Here is a 21111-nt window from a genome sequence, read left to right as displayed (position 1 = left end):
ATCTCAGTTTAGAATGTGTACTTCATAACTGGACTATTTATTGGCAGAGAACAGCAGCCTATGCTTCACTTCTGGGATGTGGTTGTTAACGCTTTGCTCATCAGAGCACACTCTGTTTCTTCAGCCCAGGGCTCATCGTGGGAAACTTTTAGCTCTGAGAGAAATGTAAACTTCGTGCTTGTCTCTACAGATGGCACAAACCAATCAAAAACTTCAGTGGCTGTAAAAAACTAGAACCATTAGGGGAAAAAAAGTTGTGTTTTTTAAAAAAATTGTGAGACTTCATGACGTTGCTTCCGAAAAGCTAATGCCTGGTAATCTTATTATGGAGAGTAAGACAGACTTGATTTTGTGTCCTGACTTTGTTATATACTAACTAGTATTTAATCTCTCTTAGCTTTGGTTTTCTGATCTGTAAACTAGAGATAGTAATAGTACCTACATCATAGGGTTATTGGGTAATTAGTTGGGTTAATATATGTAATGCCCTTGACTAATGGCAGCACTCAGGAATAGCAGTGGAAGTAAAAGCCATAGTGGTGATAGCATATTTGTGTGCATTTTATGAAATCATCTCATTCCAAGAACTTATCAGAACTCTTCTTAGATTTTAAATTGATGATTGAAATTGAGTTTCTCTTTAAGATAGTCTCTCTTTTCTTTTATATTTCTGCTGCCATTTTCTTGTTTTATTAATTTCAGGCATAGAAAACAATGTAAAATGGTTAGACATTTACACCCCTCACAAAAGGGTAACCCCACCAAGTCTACCCATCTGACACTGTAGGTAGCTATTATAATACCATTAATTGTATTCCATACACTGTATGTCATATCTGATGACTAGATATATATTTTAATTATAGTTGACATTCAGTACTATTTTATATTAGTTTCAGGTGTACAGTGCAGTGGCCAGGCATCCATACAACTTATGAAGTGATTCCCCTGATCAAGTCCAGCATCCATCCGACACCTACATAGTTTTACAACATTTCTTACTATATTCTCCATGCTGCACTTCACATCCCTGTGACTATTTTGTAACTACCAATTTGTGCTTCCTTATCCATTCTCACCCATCCCTTCAACCCCCCTCCCATCTAACAACCATCAGTTTGTTCTCTGTGTCTATGAGTCTATTTCTGACTTGTTTGTTTATTCTGTTCTTTATATTTCACATATAAGTGAGATCATATGGTATTTGTCTTTCTCGGTCTGACTTATTTCACTTAACATAATATCCTCTAGGTCCATCCATGTTGTTACAAATGGTTAAGATTTTATTTTTTTTATGGCAGAGTAATACTTGTATAAATGTACCACAATTTCGTTATCCATTCACCTATTGAAGGGCATTGTGGTTGTTTACATATCTTGGCTATTGTGAATAGCACTGCTGTAAACATAATGATATTTATTCTCACTGATCTGTTGATATTATTGATTAGGCTAATATAAGCAAGATAACTACATTCTTTTCCTTGTTAGTCTTTTTTTGTAGTCCTTGAGACTTTTTATTTGCCTTCTAGGAAAAATATATTTAAAATATGAAATTGTATATTTTGATAGAAGGATGCCAAAGAAATGTTTATATTTTAGGAAAGTGTGGGGGAAATCTTTATAGGATTTAGGTAAAAATTTGGAAAAGCTATGTTTCTTCCCCCCACACACAAAAGCTTATAAATGGCCTGTGTTTGTTCTTTGTGATTGATGGCTGGGCACAGTGTAGGACTGGAAGAATTCACATCAGATTAATTTGGCAGGATTCTGATAGTTCCTTGGTATTCTAGGCACACTGTTTCTGTCCTGTTAGTTTCTGTAAGCTTCATGGTTAAGGAATTGCACTAAAGGAGCTCTCCTCTCTTACCCACACTGAATTTTGCCTGCCATCCATCTAGTGCCTCTGGAATTCTGCTCCTGGGCCAGACCTCTCTGTGAAGACAGCCATGGTGAGACCCAGCCCAGAGGCGGTGCCAGGGGCCCCAGAGTGGGGCTCTTCCCTGGAAGAAGCCTCACTGGGCTGAGGCCTCTTTTCAGCTTTCTGGCAGCAAGTCTGTCATTAGCATGGGGTGCTGGGATACGCTTGGCTAAGGAAGAAAACCCGAGGCAAAGCCTTGAAAGCCCAAGCCTTTACTTGTGATCATGCCCAGAATGATGCATTGCTAGCATGCAGCCAGTTGTAAAAGGAAGAAATCAAACCCAAATGTGAAGGCAAGTTTCTTAATGCTTTCATTTAAAGTTTTCTGTCAAGCAGTGTCCTTAGGGAGAGAACACCCAGTGGCCAGGCTCAGGAAATTATATTTGGAAAGGTCTTTCAACTGAGGTTACAGAATATCATTGAGTCATTAGAGTACATAAATGTCATTAGAGTCATTAAAGTACATAAATGACTCTAATGGCTGCAGCCACACAACCTCTTAGGCAAGAGAAGGAAAAGGATCCAGGCCTTCAAGACCAAAAACCTTACCAGCCACAGAGAAGCAGCATTGAGCGTGTATCCTTGGACCTGAATATGCTGTGCCACCCTAGTAAATGGCCTCGAGGAGGGACTAGGCAGGATTCTTACTATGTTGCATCACATTTTCTCAGGTGATATAATAAAAAGGACTGTTTGTCCTCAGCATCTACTTTTGTTTTTACCTGGGCAAATACATCAACACCCGAAATCAAGACTAGGTTCTCAGCCTCCCCAAAGGCTCTATCAAATATGCTGTTTAACTCATTCTGTTTAACTTAGTTTTACAGTTCTAGGATTACATTTTTTTCATTTCTACAAGTTATATTTCTTCTTCTCTTAAAAAAAACGTCTGCCTGGTTATTTTGGTAGTGTCTTGTTTTGATTCATTTTTTAAATTTAATCTTTTTTCTTTAAACTTTTGCTACATAGTTATTCCATATGTTTGTCTGGTATTTCTAGTATCTGAAGTGTTAGGGAGTTTAAATCTGTTGGTTGTCTCCATCGACTCTTAAACATAGTAGTTTGTCTTGTGTGTGTTTATGAATTTTTATTGTGAGCTCATATCGTGTGGAATTTCATCAGTGGGAATCCTGAAGGCCTCGTAGGGTGGGCTTTCCCCTGAGAGGATTTGCATTTGTATATACACATAAGCTAAGAGACTATTTTATTAGGTTCATAAACCTGCTACTAACCTGGACTAATATTCCCCTCTGTCTTGTCCTAGCATAGAGTCTTGCTTCCAACTTTCTTGTCTTGAGGAGGGCCCGAGGCTTTGTACTTGCATAGGCTTTTATTCCCTTCACATTAACTTAGCATCCACTGTTCTGCTTTTATTTTACTCATTAATGTTTATCCTGTCTGGGTCTGTCTGTCTCTCTGTCTCTCTCTGTCTGTCTCTTTGCCTTGTGAAATTTCCATTATTTTCTGGTGAGCTCTATAATATTAAGTTGTCATTTATCCAGGATTTAGTTGTATTTTTGTAAGAAAACTCTTCAGAGTATGCAGCCCACTATACTTCTGGAAACGGAAATCCTCATGTACTTGCTAAGAATTAGTAGTGTACATATATTTTTATAGTTTTCAATAAGCAATTCTGATATGGGAAAGGTAGCCTTGTACCTGTAAGATTTAACAGTTACATATATTTGCAAGATTAAGCCTCTGATTTCTCAGGTCCCCTGACATTTAAAAGACTGTATTGTAGTCTTCAAGAGACTGGAAGGTCAGTGTACTGATGTTTGGGCATAAGGGAATTTAATGTTAAGAAACAGAACTGTTTGTTTCTGAAATGCAAGGGATTTTTTTTTCTTTCCTTTAAATGTCTCTACTTTTAAATCTGGATAAAGAGGAAAAGACTTGTTTCTACAAAATCTCTTGGAAGAGAGGGGTGGGATGGGGGCAAGGATGGAAGGGGAGCCTCCCCCTTTAGTCTCAGTGAGCGGGCTTCCCCTGAAATGCCTTCGGGGAGCAAGTTGGAGAACCACTGAGAAGAGGTGCAGCATTGGTCACCTAGCTTGTAAGTAAATCATTTCCTTTCAGAGCACTGCAAGGCACCACATATGGTCATGAATAGTTGAAGATAGGATGCAGCATGGTAAGCCACGTGGTGTCATCTACAGATAGCAAAACCTGGATCCTGAGCCAATCTCATTAGCTGTCTGTGCACCCGGAAAACATCCCTGGGCCTCAGTTTTCTCCTTTAAATTTAGAGTACAGGACTGGCAGTACTTTGAATCTAAATCTTAAGTTCTGTATATCTACAAATCTTTTTTAGGTAAAAAGTAAGTGGCTTTTATAAATGGATTATTTTTGGTGTTCCAAAACATAAATGTCAAACACGTCTTTATATTATAATAAATGAACAGCAACTGCCATCCATTGAGTGCCTACTCGGTAGCGGGCACTTCACATATATTTTCTCATTTGATCTTCATAACAGCCTTATGAGAATATCATTTTACAAGTGAGAAAATGAGAGGCAAACTCTGCCTGTCTCCAAAACCCTAAGCTCTTTCCATACTGAGTTGCTTTCACAAGTCTGCTTTTATTACTAGCTATAGGATCGGGTGAGTGTGAATGTTAATATTATAATTACACCTGAATCTCATTAGAAATTTTAAAGTGTTTAATTTTGAGGGCCACTTAAATTTCTTTTTGATGCCTGGATGGATGGGGATGTAGCTGTTTTGTTGTTACCATTGTAAAGGGGCAAATGAAAAGCAATTGGCCTCCTTTTCCCCCTTTAATTCCCACCCCAGGAATGAGAAAAATAATTAGCTGAAGTGTTTATCCATTTATATACATAGTTGTGATTTTCACATCTAGCCCTGATTTTTTTTTTCGAGTTTGTTTGTAGTGGGGAAAAATACAGAGCCACAATATGTCTTCAGGAAAAAGTTCTTAGCATATGTGATTTGTTTCCCAGTGCTTACTTGCTGTGTGTAATGATAGCACTTTAACTTTTGAAAGTGGAGAAATTGATTGATGGGGCAAAGAGTACAGGATGACTGAGAACTAGACTCTGTTCCTACATGTAGATAAAGTAATCTAACGTGGAACCGTTTTCACCCTGTATTTTCCCCACATTTGTGTTATTATCCTTTCAGCCCACCAGAGAAGTTTGCTTTGACTTTTAAAGTTGAATAATATCCTTCACTGTGTGTCTTTCATGTGCTAGACTCTGGGACTGGCCCATTAGAAAGGAAATTTTGGCTCTGAGTATTTCTCTATTTGAAGAAAAAGGAAGTGTTTAGAAGTCTTTAAAAAAAAAAAACAAAACTGGCCGGCCAAGTGGCTCAGTTGGTTAAGAGCTCGCTCAAGAGTTTGAGCTCTGAGCAACAGCAGTTCGATGCCCAGCCCGAGCTGAGCTGCCACTGAGCTGTCAACAGGTGGCAGGATGGCTCAGCTAAAATTAAAAAAAAACCCCAAAAACTTTACATATGAAACAAGAAAGTGGTAAAAAAATCATGGTTATAGTTAGTGTTTGTTGTGTTTTCTTCTGATTCGTTAATAAGTTATCTTTACACTCACAGAAAGATGTCCTAGAGAAAAGACATTACACAGATATGGGTTTGGATATTTGAACTGTAGAAGTAGCAGGTCCTGACGGAGGCACAAATGATAATCCAGAAGTGTCTGTTTGCTGGGGTTTTAATTCAACAATGAGCTGTTTACCTTCCAATTTTCATGGCAGAATTTCGATTGGGTGCATGTGAACTCACGCTCAGAGTTCATGAAGCAACTCGATGGTGCTAGAGCCATAGATGATGAAACGCTGTTTTGCTGCTTACAAACAAGGTCATTCCCGCAAGTAGGATTGTTGAAACCTTCCTGTGAAAGATTGTTAAACAAACTTGGTCTTTGTTGACATAAGATAAATGAAATAGGGAGGCTGAGTAGTGAGACTTTAGGAGGTTCAAAGATTTTTCACAGGCTGTACTTTTGGTCATATTCATAAAATAATTGTCTCTTGGTGATAGGAAATCATTTGCTTATACCCTAGAATGTTCTGAAATGACCAGCTAATAGTCTCAGTCTTTGTACTCTAGATCTTTAAAAGGAAGATTTCTAAATAGTCAGAGAAAATAGGACTATAACTACATGGGCTGTAGGCAACCCTAAAAGGTAATACTATTTGGAAAGAAGTAAAGAGAAATACAATCAAAATCCTAATCAAATGGTCAGTGTAAGGAACAAGAAAGGAAGATACCAGAAAGGTTTTTTGTGGTTGCCATGGGAATTCTTTAGAGGGGCTCATACTTAAAAGATGGGAGAATAAAGTGAATGGTAGGAATCTGAAAAAAAAAATAGCAAAGAAATATTTGAGTTGAATCTTTATGAAATATTTAGTTGGGAAGGAGGAAAAATGGGAGAGAACCTAGTGTGGTACCAAAAGGTGACTGCGGGAAGGTCGAGCTGCTAAATCTTGTCTTTGTAGGAAGGTTGGCTGTCTGACTAGAGGATAGAACACAGAACTGAAAGGGAACCTGAAGCCCAAATTGGTGAGAGAGAAGCCTGCTGCTTTAAACTCGTTCACAATTTCAGGCCTGGATGAGTTTATATCTCGTGATATTAAAATAACTTGTAGAGGGCCGGCCGAGTGGCGCGATGGTTAAGAACTGGCTTGGGATGCCAGAGGGCCCTGGTTCGGATCCCACATATAAGGGCCAGTGACACTGCCCTCTACAGCTAAGATGCTGAACAACAGCTCAACCTGGAGCTGGGCTGCCGTGAGTCGCCGGTGACGGCGTAGGCTGCAGCCCCTGCGGCAGTGGGTTGCCATGGACTACCGTGTGTAGCCAGCAGCCAGCGTGAGCGGCCAGCAGCCGCAGTGAGCGGCCGTCCAGAAGCCGGCGACTGATCTGCCTCGCCTGGGAAGAGCGCAATGATGGTGCCAACTTGGGCCAGTGAAGCAACGTCCTCCACAACTAGACTGAAGAACAAAAGGACAGCAACTTGTCTGTTCCCCTTCCCCCAACTCCCCAGCACTGTTCCCATCTCCCCAGTTCCCCAATAAAAAATCTTAAAAATAAATAAATAAATAAATAAGTAAATAGCTTGTAGATGTGAGTGTGGAACACTCATCTGTAACCTTGGAGGCACCCTGAAGTACAAGGAAGAAAGGGAAGAAGCAGTTACCTTTATTTTCAAAATGGTGGCCAGCGTAGATTCTAAAAACCTGTGTGATCAGGGAGCTGAACACTGTTCACCAGCAAAATTCTAGCAGTTTTAGCTATGTAGTTGGAAGAAAAGTGACTGTTTTTCAAAAGGCATGAGTTCACCAAAAACAAGCTATGCCTGGCAAACTCCATATCTTCTTTTTACGTGGTTATTAGATGGGTGGATTTGGGAAGTGTAAACATAATGTATTAGGATTTCAGGAAAGCATTAAACATACTACTGTGTTATGATAGCCTTGGGATAAGTTGGAGAGAAATGTGTAATTCTAGTTGGTTGCGTGATATACTACCCAGGATGTTAATTAATGGGTCAATACCAGCTTGGAGGGACAGTCTTGGTGGCGTGCCGTGGTATTGTGTCCTTGGCCCTGTCAGGTCTAACCATTTTTATCATTTACTTGGATTAAGATAGAAGACATGCTTATTAAATTTGCAGTGAGATAAAGATAGGATGCTTAATATATTGATTGATCGACTTTTATTACACATAATACTAAATACTAGGAAGCTTAAAATTCTGAATTTCGGTTTTAAAAGAATCAGTGAAAGAAAATGGAATCAAGAGCAGTCTATAGAGACATCTTTTGGAAAAAAGACCTCAGGGTTTTAGTGGACTACAAACTAAGTCTGAGGCATTCATTCACTGAGCAAATGTTTACTTCACTCCTCTCTATATTTCAGTCACTGTGAGTACAAACACTGGGAATGCAACAAATGAATAAAATACGGACTTTGGTTTCATGAAGCTTTTAGTCTATAGGAGTGTATTCATTTGCTAGGGTTGCCATAAAAAAAGTAGTCACAAACTGGGTGGCTTAAAACAAAAAATGTGACTGTCTCACAGTTCTAGAAACTAGAGGTCTCAAGTCAAGGCAGCAGCAGGACCATCCTCCCTCTGAAACCTGCAGGGGAGAATCCCTCCCAGCTCTCCTAGCTTCTGGTGGTGGCCATCAAACTTAAGTGTTTCTTGGCTTGTAGCTGCATCACTGCAGTTTCTGCCTCTGACATCACATGGCATCTCCCTGTGTGTCTCTGTCTTCGCACGCCAGTTTCCTCTCATATGAACAAACACCAGTCATATTGGATTAGGGCTCACCCTAGTGACCTCATCTTAATTAGATAACACCGACAAAGATCCTGTTCCCCAATGAGGTGCCAGGGTTTAGGACTTCAGCATATCTTTGGGGGGGGCGGGTACAGTTCAACCCATAACAAGGAGGAAAACATGTCAATCCAAGTAGTTGACTATAATTATGATAAAGAAAAAGTGCCACAAGAATACAGAGTGCTGTGAGAACAAGTAACAGGGCGACCTAATTTAGCTTGGGGGGAGGGTGTCAAGGATGAGTGGGAGCTATCTAGGCGAAGATGGGAACCAGAACCCCCCATAGAGGACAAGGGAGTGACCAGAAATACACAGGTCATTAAATCTTGTCACCTATGTGTGGACAAGAATGCAAACATTCCAGGGTTGATGGACTAATTGGACTGCACTATTCATGTGGAGAATATAAGGCTAGGAAGGTAGGTTGAGGACACATGATGGAGGGTTGGTTTTGAAACCCAGGCTGAGGTGTTCAAGTTGGAGAAGTTGGCGGGAGGTGGATGAGATAGAAGTGTAAGTAAATGGATCCAAAGCATTAAAATTCAACTCATTCTGTTCTGTATATTTCATAATTTTGTTACTCAGGAGTATGCTGATATTTGTAAACATTTACAAGCATGTTTTAAAATGAAGGACAGTCAACTCTGTTTGACTAAAATAATTCATTTATACATCTCTGCACAGCATGGTTTCAAATAGTTGCTTCCTTTCCCAGGCATCATTTAAAGTCTGGCGTGCGAAATAACAGTGCTGCTTTCCTGGACATAGCTAGAGTCAGAGCCCAAGATATGATGATATTCCTCTGTCTGCATCTTAGTGCTGAATATTCTGACGATCAGATGAAACAGCTCTTTGCAAAGCAGCAACAGGAGTGTAAGGATGAAGGGAGTTTATTTATCTTCTTGTTAGATTCTTCTTTTAATATTACAGGTGTACCATGGCCATATTGTAATATAAAGCCATCTTAGAGGTTTCAGAGGTGAGAAGGCCAAGTTATAGTTTTATTTTTGGATAACAAAAAGATTAAAAATGAGTGTTTTTAAAAAGAAGTTTCAACAACACTGTGAGTGGTAGATGTGTGTGTGTGTGTGTGTGTGTGCGTGTGTGTGTGTTTTAAATTTCAGCTTAAATGGCAGATCTTTTAATGCTCTATACTTTTCATTTTTACAAATTATATATTCCTTGTAGAACCCATGTTTCACACATTATTTGTTTAGAAAACTCTTATTGATCAATGGTTACCAAGTAGAGCTTTTAGAAGATTGAGATAATTTGAATTTTAAATTATATGAGAACTTAAGCTATTGCTGTTCAAAATTAAAAATCAACATAGATGTTTCCAGAAACTTCTAATTAAGATTTTGCAGATAAATATGATCATTTTAATAATTTGTTGCTATTTATTGGGGAAATAACTTCAGTTGTTATTAAGTATTTATATAAAATTCAGGATATATTTCCAAGAAATGAATTTTCTTTCAAATAAAGTAAGGAAGAGGAAAAGTTGAACTTTTAAGTAATTGACTTTAAGAAATGGTTGATTATATAAATTGTGAAAATTTCAAAATGAATTTTAAAGATTATGGCTATTGCTTAGTTATTAGAAAAAAAATCAGTTGGTTTTCTTGAAAATACTCTTTGCTCTAAGGACTAGTTGGGCAGTATTCAAGCTTTTTTTTTAAAAGTTTTTTATTGGGGAATTGGGGAATGAGAACAGTGCTGGGGAATTGGGGGAAGGGGAACAGACAAGTTGCTGTCCTTTTGTTCTTCAGTCTAGTTGTGGAGGACGTTGCTTCACTGGCCCAAGTTGGCACCATCATTGCGCTCTTCCCGGGCGAGGCACATCAGTCGCCGGCTTCTGGAAGGCTGCTCACTGCGGCTGCTGGCTACACACGGTATCCCATGGCAACCCACTGCCACAGGGGCTGCAGCCTACGCCGTCATCGCTGGAGACTCATGGCAGCCCAGCTCCAAGTTGAGCTGTTGTTCAGCATCTTAGCTGTAGAGGGCAGTGTCACTGGCCCTCATGTGTGGGATCCGAACCGGGGCCCTCCAGCTCTTAACCAACGCGCCACTCGGCCGGCCCTCAAGCTTTTTTTTTAAATGAATTCTGAAATGGAAGAATGGATAATAAATCAGATCAATTATGGCTCCCCCAGGAAGACTCCCCTGCTGCTCCCACCCCCAGCCCAAGTCTAAACAGGACACCCCTCCTGTTTAAGGGTACCCTGGACCCTCACCCACAAGGGTGTGATATGGGGATGGTCACTTGTATTTGTTTTGCTCCCTCAGCCTGTGCCCACTGCTCCCTGGAATTTTGTTTAGAAATTGCATTTAGAACATTTCCTTTTTTCTTTTTGAAATTTCTAAGGCTTGATCTTTTAGAAAAATTGACAGTCCATTAAGTAATTGATAGGTTGAATTCAGTCTATGAAATAATATACAAATTAAGAAAAAGTCTGATGAAGACCTAAGCTGGAGAAAGTGTTTATAGTTATGACATATTAATAAGTAAGAATATAAGTGTGACAAAACTGTCAGACCTCAGTTCTAAGGACCTCATTTCAAGTTGTTTCGATTTTTAAAATCCTTAGTTTGCATATTCTAAACTTAAATTTTAGAGGCTGTGAATCATGGTGATGAAGAACTGGCACAGTTTTAATTGCTTTCTCTGAGCACACAATAGAAATGTTTTATTCAGATTTATTTGAAGCCAACATGAACTTCCAAACCTCAGCCAATGAGTATTTCAACAATCTGCCAAGATGCTAATGATAAAAATCTGTGGTGATACATTGTTTCTGTATTTTAAGAAGTAACAAATCAGAACATACTTTTCAAAATACAGTTTCAAAAATGACCATTTTTCAAGGAATAACTTTCCAGCAAAACCATAAGTACATTCTGTATATTATCCACCTAAATTCTTGAACTTGTACTAAAAATAAATGTGTGAGTTCTTGTTGAATTCCTTTTCTGCCACAGTTTGATGGAGGCAATTTTACCTTTCATTGAAACAAAAATGGCTTAATTCTAACAATGAATTAAATTAGGTAGCTCTTTGGGAGGGGTGTAGGTGGTGAGTTGAGAGGAACTTTGGCTGTATTTGGAAATAGAATGATTAGAGGAAACTAGTGTTGTAAAGCATACCTCAGTTCTTTGCTCTCAGATGAAAAGAGCTTTCTGGTACTTTAACACACCTCCTGGTCCATGAACATACTTCTAGCATCTTTAATCTGAAATTCAGCTACTAATCCAGAAATAAATGAAAACAAAAACAAAAACATCCTGAGTGATGGCTGTTAGTCAGCAGGAGCATGGAGTCCTCCAGGTTTCCTGGATTTTGTTGGTTATCTTTGAGTTGGCTCTAATTTGTGTGACAGTGGATTTAAATTGGAATGAAGGTAATAGTGAATATTTTTTCACTTGTTTTTAAAACAGTTGTGTTCGTCTTTTTTAGGCAGTTTCTTGAGAAGTAACAGAATGAATCACTTTTTTTGTAAAGATGAGCTGTTTGGACCCCTGTCACCATAGCAGATACCTACCATAATAAGTTCTGTAGCACTTAGCAGGATCACTAAGTTGTGGCAAGATTTGATCAGCAATAGGCAAGGATTTAGAGATATAAACTTCAGTAATCTAGAAGGCTCACTCATCTAGAATAGCTTGTTCCATGAAAACATCCTGCCAAATGTTACTGTGTTTTCTGACAGTTCAAAGAGCTTGACATGGAAGTTTTCATTATGTTCTAGGAGTTGTGCTTCCTCCTACTTAACCTCTAGCTTTCCCCCAGCCCCTAAGCTCTCAATGTATAAAACTACGTCTGTTCCTTGGCACTTGCCACTCCTGTGCTTAGAACACTCGTACTTCCTACGTCCCTTCCTGGCCTCCTTCCCACTCATCCTTTAGGTCTCAGATTAGACATAGCTTTCTCCAGGACAGCTTCTCTGACCTCCTGAATCCCAGTCAGAGCCTGAGTTAAGAGCCCTACTGTGCTCCCCCTCCCCTTATGCACAAGCATCCCTTTACGGTATTGCTCTGACTCTTGTCTGTGCCACTCACAAGATGTAAGTGCCCTGAGGGGAGGAGTTATGGCAGCCTTATTCATGGGGCTTTCAGTGCCTAGCAGTGAGCACTGAAGGATTTGTGGAACTAATAAACTAGTAGAAGTACTTTTAAGAAATTTGAATTTTTAACAAAAAAAATAATGCATTAATATTAAAGTCTTAAGGCAAAGGTATTGGGAGACTTCTCTGACTCGGGAAGCTCTTAAAATTCTTCTCCAGTAGGATAAAGTATCTACAATGCTTCCGTCACTATCCTTCCCTTCATTAGGTGAATAATTGGTCTATGGGTTTACTATTATAATTCACTGGTGGGAAAAAAAAGTGGTTTAAACATCATTAGTAAGTACTCCGAAGCCCTTACTTGCTAATCCTGGGACCCTGGCTAGGTGAAGGATGCCCCTTGGTCAGTAGTGGGTGTTGAGAAACAGGGTTACAAGAGCCCAGATTGGTTGTATGTATTGTACATCTAAGAATAAACTATTTCTTCTGCCTGCCTCTTTCAGGTAGAAGGCATATGTATCTGCGGGTGGATGTAAAGGCAGGTTTAATGCATATTCAACTCTGTCGGCCCCTTATAGGAAGAATACCTAAGCAAATTCAAATCATTGCATCAGGAAGTCTGCTCTTGGAAAGAAAAGCAGTTATCAGGAAACCCACCAGAAATGGCAGGAGATAGCAGAAACTGTATGTGAAGGGTTGAAATCAAGTGGAGCCAGGCAGAGCAGGCCCTCCCAGTGCCACCTTGACCTTCATCAGTGGCTTCCAGTTCCAAGGAACAGAGACGGCTCAAAATAGCTTAAGTGAACAGGAACTTTGTTGAGAGGATGCCGGGGAGTCTCACAACATCAGGAAGGACAGCAGGGCCTGGGGGAAGACTAAAGTCGACCCGTGCTACCCCTCCGAATCTCGCAGCTGGGGCTGCAGAGTCTCCCATCTCTACCCTCCTGAATGGCTGTGGTCTGGCTTCTGTCACCAGGCTCTTGGTTTCCACGTGGTGCCCAACTGACCCCCAGCCTGCATGACTTCAGCCTGCGCACTGGATCATCTGACCAACTCAGTCATGTTATTCAGGTTTCCAAGAATATCAGTGAATGTACCCAGCTTCGGAGATTTAACCCTGAGCCAGGCCAGTTACCTGTGGCTGGGGGGTGGGAGGACAGTGCTGTGGGAATAGCAGATTCTCATCCAAGAAGGTGTGGACAGTGGGCAGTGACTGGGCTCTCTGGCTGTACAACCAAGTGGCTGTGAATCAAGGCTCCAGAGTCACACCTCTGGGCTCATCCCTGGTTCCACATACAAACTGTGACACTGGCTCACCTTTTTATGCCTCAGTTTCTTCATTTATATTATGAGATGCACAATAGTCCTGATCTTATAGGGATATTGTGAAGATTAATGAATGAGTACATGAAAAGGGTTGAGATCTGTCCCTGGCACATGGTAAGTGCTCAGCAAACACCAGCCATTTTATCCATATAGCACTTGAGTAGTGACAGGTATAAAATAACTTTGGAAAGGTTAGCTCCTGATTTTTCAAATGGCACGTATAAGGTGACTGTTCCTAGAAGAGAACACTTCCTTGGGTAAGCTGGTTGGGGAAAGGGAACAGGTGGTACCCTCTGGCATTTGGAGTGATATGTTAGCCAAAGATTGCCAAGACCTAATGGAAATGGATGTCTGCCTGGTGCTGAAGCATTCTACCATGACAGGGAGTGCTGACTCGGCTGAAACTCCAGTTGCACAGGTGCTGAGGGCTCTGAGCTCTTTTCTTCACTTTTATTTTTTACTTCCCCCTTTTCTAACCTTAAAAACAAAAGTTGGACACGTAATTTTTTATTGTTATGCATCTATTTGAATGAGGTAGGTAGGTATGCCTTATTTCTTTGTTTTTGCCTTTACCAAGCTAAATAGATTCACATGTTTTGAAGTACCAGCTGCCTTTACAAACTTTCCAGAATTCTCTTTCGGCTGTTTGGCTGCTGGTTGTTCTCAGGAGGAAGATGCTTGTCTGTGTCTGGATTCTGTATCAGAAGTTTTGAAACAGGTTAACTTCCTGGTAGTACCGATTTGATGTAAAAGAAGAGAAAATGTATTTGTTATTGCTACAATGATTATGACTTTGTAATGGCCTAAATTGTGTGTTTAATTTTTACCTATTTCTACATTTGCATTTGCCTATCTGGAGAAAACTTTGGAGATATTGTTCAGACAATTTGATTTGGAGAAAAGTTAAGTTTGGACCAAATATAAGTGAAATGTATACAAAAAAATATTTTTGTTTCCCAGAAAAATAAATATTTCAGGTTTGAAGGCAAAGGTTTATTGTTGTTGGTTTTTGTCTAACCAAAGTGAACAGTTACCATTTCTGATTATCTTTTATCCTGCATTATACTTTTGATGTATGAGTATTTTTTGAGAAAATAACATATTAAAAGTAAGTAAAAAGATGAGAGAAAAGTCCATAATTCCATTGTATTGTGTCCATATCCTTCCCTCCTTTTATTAAATTATTTAGCCTACCACATAATTTGAAAATATGATTTTGAGCTTTAAAGTTGTAGAAATGTAATTGATGTTGAGTTTGCAGATTGCAAAACCAAAAGGTCCAGTTTAGAGAAACACACACACACACACACACACACACACACACACACACACACACACACACACAGGGACAGAGACCCCAGTTATATATGGCTTAATTCCTTTTTTCCTGTTAGTCCAAAAACAGGAAGTGCAGATGCTTCACTATGATTCTAGCAACTCGAATAAGGAAGGAGAGTTTAGTTATAATTTGGGTGAGCTGATTTGTTGAGGGCTTATTGTAATGTCTGCCTCACCTGCTTGCCACAGCTCCTTGCTCCTGTAAGATTTATTATCAGGGCCTGTGATACTGAGACAGAGTGTGAAATTTCAGCTTTGACTTAGGGGAGGAGGGGGAAGATTCATTTCTGTGCGACTACATGGTACGTCAAACTTCTGAACCAAAGTGAAAATCCAGGACCAAATTTTGACTGTGATTTTCAAATTTTGAAACATTTCTGGGTTAGTTGAAAGGGAGTCTGCTCTATGGCATCCTATCATCAGGGCTTGACCTAAAATTCTACACTGTCAAGTTTACAACCTGGATTGAAGAAGTTTGAGAAGGAGGTGCTTCCAAGTTGCTGAGGAAGGAATTTAGCTTTTTGGCAAGAATAAATAGGGGCTCCATTGAAGAGCTAGATGTTTTGAAACTGTTATCCTTAGGGTTGGGGGCTAAGGAATATCCAACTGTATCATCAGGCTCATTAAAACCATTCAGGGATTTTTCTGCTGCAGAGTCTATTGCAGATCCCTTCCAGGCTTCCTTTGGCTAATTATATTTTCAGATATAAGGTGAATATGTACATATTTTTCTCCTCAATAGAGAGGCCACTGTCTTAGCAGTTAGTAAAAATTAGTAAAATAATAGTTTATTGAAGAAAGGTATCTGTTTCTGATATCACCAGAATCACTTGTGATCTTTTTGGAATGTTGATCAGAGCTTTTATTCTCTAAGGCTAAGGCCATGAGTATGAGTGTTGCATAGGCCTTTTCCCAAATTCAAGATCATTGTCATTACTCCATGTATATAGGTTTCATATCAAATACCAACCCTTGGTCACAGTTGCAGTAGCTGACAGCAGGTATGATGGTGTGGATCTTTTGTCTGCTCTTGGAAAAACAAAGTCTGTTCTCTCCAGGCTCACAGAATCACCTTGAAATTCCCTGCGTATTCTCCCTGCATAGTTATTTGTTGATGAGACAGTACGCAGAGCCCAGGCAAGGACAGTGGATGCAGGCCTGAGTCAAAGGATAGGTATGAGTGGGTTTTTCTTCAACAATGAAAGAACCTTGTAGAAAGAAGAATAAGGTTGTCATAACCATTTCACATAAGGAGCATAACTTCATAAAATGTTTTAAAGGGAGAGTTACACAACTTTTAAATATGTAAATATCAAATTATATCTCTCATATTAAACACAAATAGCTTATTTTTTTTCTCATTCCCCTGTTGCTGCTCTACTTTCAGATATCAATCTGTCTTCAAAAAAACTTACTTTACCAAAGCACAGGATTCTTTTTTCTTTTCTTTTTTTAAAGTTTGTAGCAGCGGATAGTTTTATTAGAGCAGAAAGTTACAGCTCTTGAAACGAGAGGGGGGTCCCAACTGTGGGATGCCCTCTTTTTTGTTTTCTTGACTAAACACTGGATGATACACCTGCTAGGACTTCATAAACGTTTGTTTAACAATGATTCATTAAATGGACTCAGTATGTTTTACATTGCTTTTCTCCCATCCCATTGTATTTCTACAAAATTGGTTTTGTGTCATAGCTTTTGCAATCAGTATTTTATCAGCTGCGCATAGTTGAGAATGCACGCAAAGAATATTGCATAACTTGTTCTGAGAAGAGTTCCTAATGTTTGCTTTTCTGTTACTCAAAAGCAAATGAATGCTTGACAAATGCCAGTTTTATCTTATTTCCTCAGGGCCACATGGAAAAACCTAGCATTAATACTTTCCAGTAGCAATCAGATCTCATCTGATTACAGCTATATCTCTCTGTAAAAACAGTTCTGCTTCCTATGTAATCTAGAGTGAATTCAATTCACTTTTATATCGAGATGATGGCCACTCTTTTATTCATTTTGGGTAACTGTTAACAATAAGAGTTTTCACTATTTTTACATTTTCAAAGGTTTGTTTATTGGTTGACTTGTTTTCCCTTTCATTTTTATGCTGGTGTGTGTGTGTGTGTGTGTGTGTGTGTGTGTGTGTGTGTGTGTGTGTGTGTGTGTGTGTGTGTGGCGGAGGGAGGGTTAAAAAGAATTTTCACAAACAACATTATGACTAAATTACCATAAAAAGATTAAATAAATAAATAAAGGCTCACCCACAATCCTTTCACGCTCCAAAATTTCTTCTTAGTTTTCCTTGCCTTATTCCAGATCCCTTCTCTTAAATGTGCAGTAGTTACAGAATTTGTGTCTTTTTTCATAAAAATGAGGTTAGTCAAGTACTTTATCAAGAGAGTGTTTTATTTAGTTAAATAAGAAACAGGTGTGCCTCATTTTGTATATCAGTTGTTTCTTATAGTTGTGTATGAAGTGTCCCATTCTCAGATGATCTTAAATCATTATGAAATTCAAAGGATCTTCATTTCTGAGCCTTTTGTCATTGGCAGTGGTCCCTAAATCTTGACCTTTGCACTTCTCTGTTTGTATAAAAACACCTAAATGTTAAGCAAGGTCAGCATTTAGTAACTACCCTCAATTCCATCCCCCGCCTACGTCAGTTGACCTCTGTATAATTTCAACTTTTCACTTATTTATTATGTTTTTAAGCAGAACACTTTCTACCTCACTTCTAGATGTGTTATATGGGAAATAACTAGTTAAGGGTTAGTTAGGGGAAGAAATTGATACCCATTTGATTTATAGAAGTATTGATAGGTTTTGACTTTTGCAGCCAGAATATCACAAAATTGGATATGTCATCTGTATTTGCAAATTTTTCAACAAGTATTTGTGAAGTATCATGCTTGGCATTCTGTCAGGTGGTTTGGAAGATACTGATGTGTCAAACTTTGTTGCTACTGTCAAGGAACTTGCCACTCATTTTCATTTTTCTTTGGGATTTTTTTTCTGTATTCTTTGAGTTGCTTTCAGTATCATGGACTTGCATTTGTATTGATCTGTGAATCATGTTCAATAATTAGCTTTATCTACTAGGTTTAGTGTGAAACTGGATTGTTCACGCCCCAGAAATATATCTCTTATGAGCAACAAGTGACTTAGATTTAGTAGAGAAAAATTATCTTATTTATTATTTTTAAATCAAATAATATTTAATAATAGGGATTTTTTTTTTGCATAGATGAAGGTTCAGAAATGTTTAAGGGTTTATATTCTAGGATATAAAACCTCTAAGTTTGTCGGAGAAGATTCAAATGTGTGATCTCATGAGTCATGCTTATTGATAATGAATATAATGAGATTGAAAAGGATAACTAACATTCAATCTCTGTAGATCATAATGCAGTAGAAGAGTCATACATGAATTTGAACTTTTAACAGTTAAATACGTTTGATTTTATTGCTGAGAACCTGCATACAAGGTCTGGCAATTAAGTTCACAAACTCATCCTAGAAAAAGTGCTACATACTTCATTGCTGAATATCACTATGGTCACCTTCGAAGTACTCCCTTTGGGAAGCTACGCACAGAAACCAGTGCCTAGTCCACCCTTCAAAGCAATTTTGGAACTCTTTTTCTGGAATGACCATCAGAGTGGTTGTCATATTACCCTTGATGTCCTGAATGTCATCAAAATGGCTTCCTTTCAATATTTCCTTTATCTTCAGGTAAAGATATAAGTCACTGGGGGCTAGATCAGGTGAGTTGGGAGGGTGTTCCAATACAGTTATTTGTTTACTGGATAAAAACTCCCTCACAGCCAGTGCCATGTGAGCTGGTGCATTGTTGTGATGCAAGAGCCATGAATTGTTGATGAAAAGTTCAGGTCATTTTTGTCTAACTTTTTCACACAGCCTTTTCAGGACTTTTAAAAATTAAACTTAATTAACTGTTCAGTTGGTACAAATTCATAGTGAATAATCCCTCTGATTATTAGCAATATCATTGCAATATCATTGCAACAAGTTCGCAAACTTAATTGTCAGGCCTCGTATACTATTATTATTACTTGTTCCATAGTTATTTCCTAATCTGCTGAGTTATATCTCTGTAAACAAGGCCATGTAGGGCTTTTTAATTTTGATACTTCTTTTATACATAAATTGCACATATTCATTGGAGATAAATTAGAAATACATATTAGCAATATATAATACACATTATATGAAATACATAGAAGTAAAAATTAGCCCTCAACCCAAAGATCAGTACTGTTAATATTTTGATATATTTTTCTTCAGACTTTTTGCTGTAATATGTGTATACATTTTCTTACTAAAATCCATACTTTGTTTTATAACCTGATAATTTTTTTCAGTGTTAGGCTGTTTGGATCTGTCTGGGGTGGTAGAGGTGGAGTGAGACTTTCTGTCTCTCTTTATTCATTCCATTTAAAAAGAACACATGATACTTGGCATGGACTTTGGGTTTATTTATTTATTTAGAGATCTCAAGTAACTATAAATAAGCATGTGTATTTTGCTACAAATTCATACTTAAATTCATGCTCCTATTCCTTTGCACCCGAATAAGCCATTGTCACAGTCTCTTATAAAAGGGCATGTATGAGCGAAATTGTAGAAATTCACAGCTGTGGCTTATTAAGCCGTCCTTCTGATGGCTCTGGGCCACACCTTTAATAAGCGAAAAAAGAAAAAAATCCAGGTGCCATAATTGTGCTGAGAACCTGGGTGGCTGATTGGAGGGCTGATCATTCTAGATCAGCTCCTAACCTCCTCCTGTCTTTCTCTCCCTCAGGTTGACCTCTTCAGAATGATTCCCTGCAGAGCAGCGTTGTCTTTTGCCCGACGTCTGGTCCGGAGAAAAATCGTCGTTCTGGACAGTTTAGAAGATTCCAAATTAAGCCGTTGCTTATCCACCGTGGACCTCATTGCTCTGGGTGTTGGAAGCACCCTTGGTGCTGGGGTTTATGTCCTTGCTGGGGAGGTCGCCAAAGCCGATTCTGGCCCCAGCATCGTCCTTTCCTTCCTCATTGCGTCCATTGCTTCCGTGATGGCAGGCCTTTGCTATGCTGAGTTTGGGGCCCGAGTTCCCAAGACTGGGTCTGCGTACTTGTACACTTACGTCACTGTTGGAGAGCTATGGGCCTTCATCACTGGCTGGAATCTCATTTTATCTTACGTAATAGGTAGGTTTCCAAAAATCAATCAGATGGTGTGGAATAGTGCCCTCCTGACAGAGTCCATAGGGTTCCATTGTGGGTCTATCTTAGTTAACCACTATGTGAGCGAGTGAATCACTTGATCCCTGGGTGTCTCCATGTTCTCATCTCTAAAATGCCTACTCCTAACTGCACAATTGGGTGATTCTGCTTCATCTGTGAATATGCGTCTTAGTGGACATGAAAACCTATTTTTTTATAAAAAACCACAGCACTGTAGTTCATTACTGCACATAAAGTTACCTGATTTCACACTTATGGACTTTAGCATTTGATTACTATTATATAATTATTAAATTATAATTTTATATGTGATTAAACTGCCCAATTCTGTCTGAACTAGCTCAAGTTCACCCTAAAATAGAGTAGCAATTGATGCTATGTTAATTTTCTCCCAGTAACCTTGCATTTTCTGAATGTTCTGTGTTTTGGGAAGGTACGTCAAGTGTTGCAAGAGCATGGAGTGGCACCTTTGATGAACTTCTTAACAAACAGATTGGTCAGTTTTTCAGGACGTACTTCAATATAAATTATACCGGCCTTGCAGAGTATCCAGACTTTTTTGCTGTGTGCCTTATATTACTTCTAGCAGGTAAGAAAAACCATTACACTTCTCCCTATGATGAGCCAGACTAATTGTCCCAGGAAAATAGGTTACCACTAAAATGGGGGCCCGAGTTCCCAAGAGTAGGCAGCATATGCATATACTCAGGTTATTATTGGAGATCTGCGGTTCTCACCACTGGGCTAGGAACACAATTTATGTGATAGGTTTATTTCAAAAATAAATCTAAATTGTGTGGAGTGGTAGAAATAACACTTCTGGGTTAATGACAACTGGAATGCACTAAATAATAGGATGAGGCACATCAATTTTATAATACTGATTGGAGATGTG

The 21111-nt window shown here is 38.9% G+C and overlaps 1 protein-coding gene across 1 annotated transcript in view; it reads left to right on the top strand.

Annotated features, from left to right (window-relative positions):
* Positions 1 to 21111, top strand: part of SLC7A2 (solute carrier family 7 member 2) — a 54760-nt gene that overhangs the window by 15691 nt on the left and 17958 nt on the right. The window contains exons 2-3 of the mRNA XM_019664756.1: positions 19790 to 20180; positions 20650 to 20839. Of these exons, the coding sequence (XP_019520301.1) occupies positions 19805 to 20180; positions 20650 to 20839 (566 nt within the window). The 5' untranslated portion in view covers positions 19790 to 19804. The remainder of the gene's footprint in view (positions 1 to 19789; positions 20181 to 20649; positions 20840 to 21111) is intronic.

This window comes from Hipposideros armiger, unplaced genomic scaffold (assembly GCF_001890085.2).
Source record: "Hipposideros armiger isolate ML-2016 unplaced genomic scaffold, ASM189008v1 scaffold_430, whole genome shotgun sequence".
Lineage (NCBI taxonomy): Eukaryota > Metazoa > Chordata > Mammalia > Chiroptera > Hipposideridae > Hipposideros > Hipposideros armiger.
Note: the sequence above shows the minus strand (reverse complement) of the source record. Positions and strands in the feature narration are given on the sequence as shown.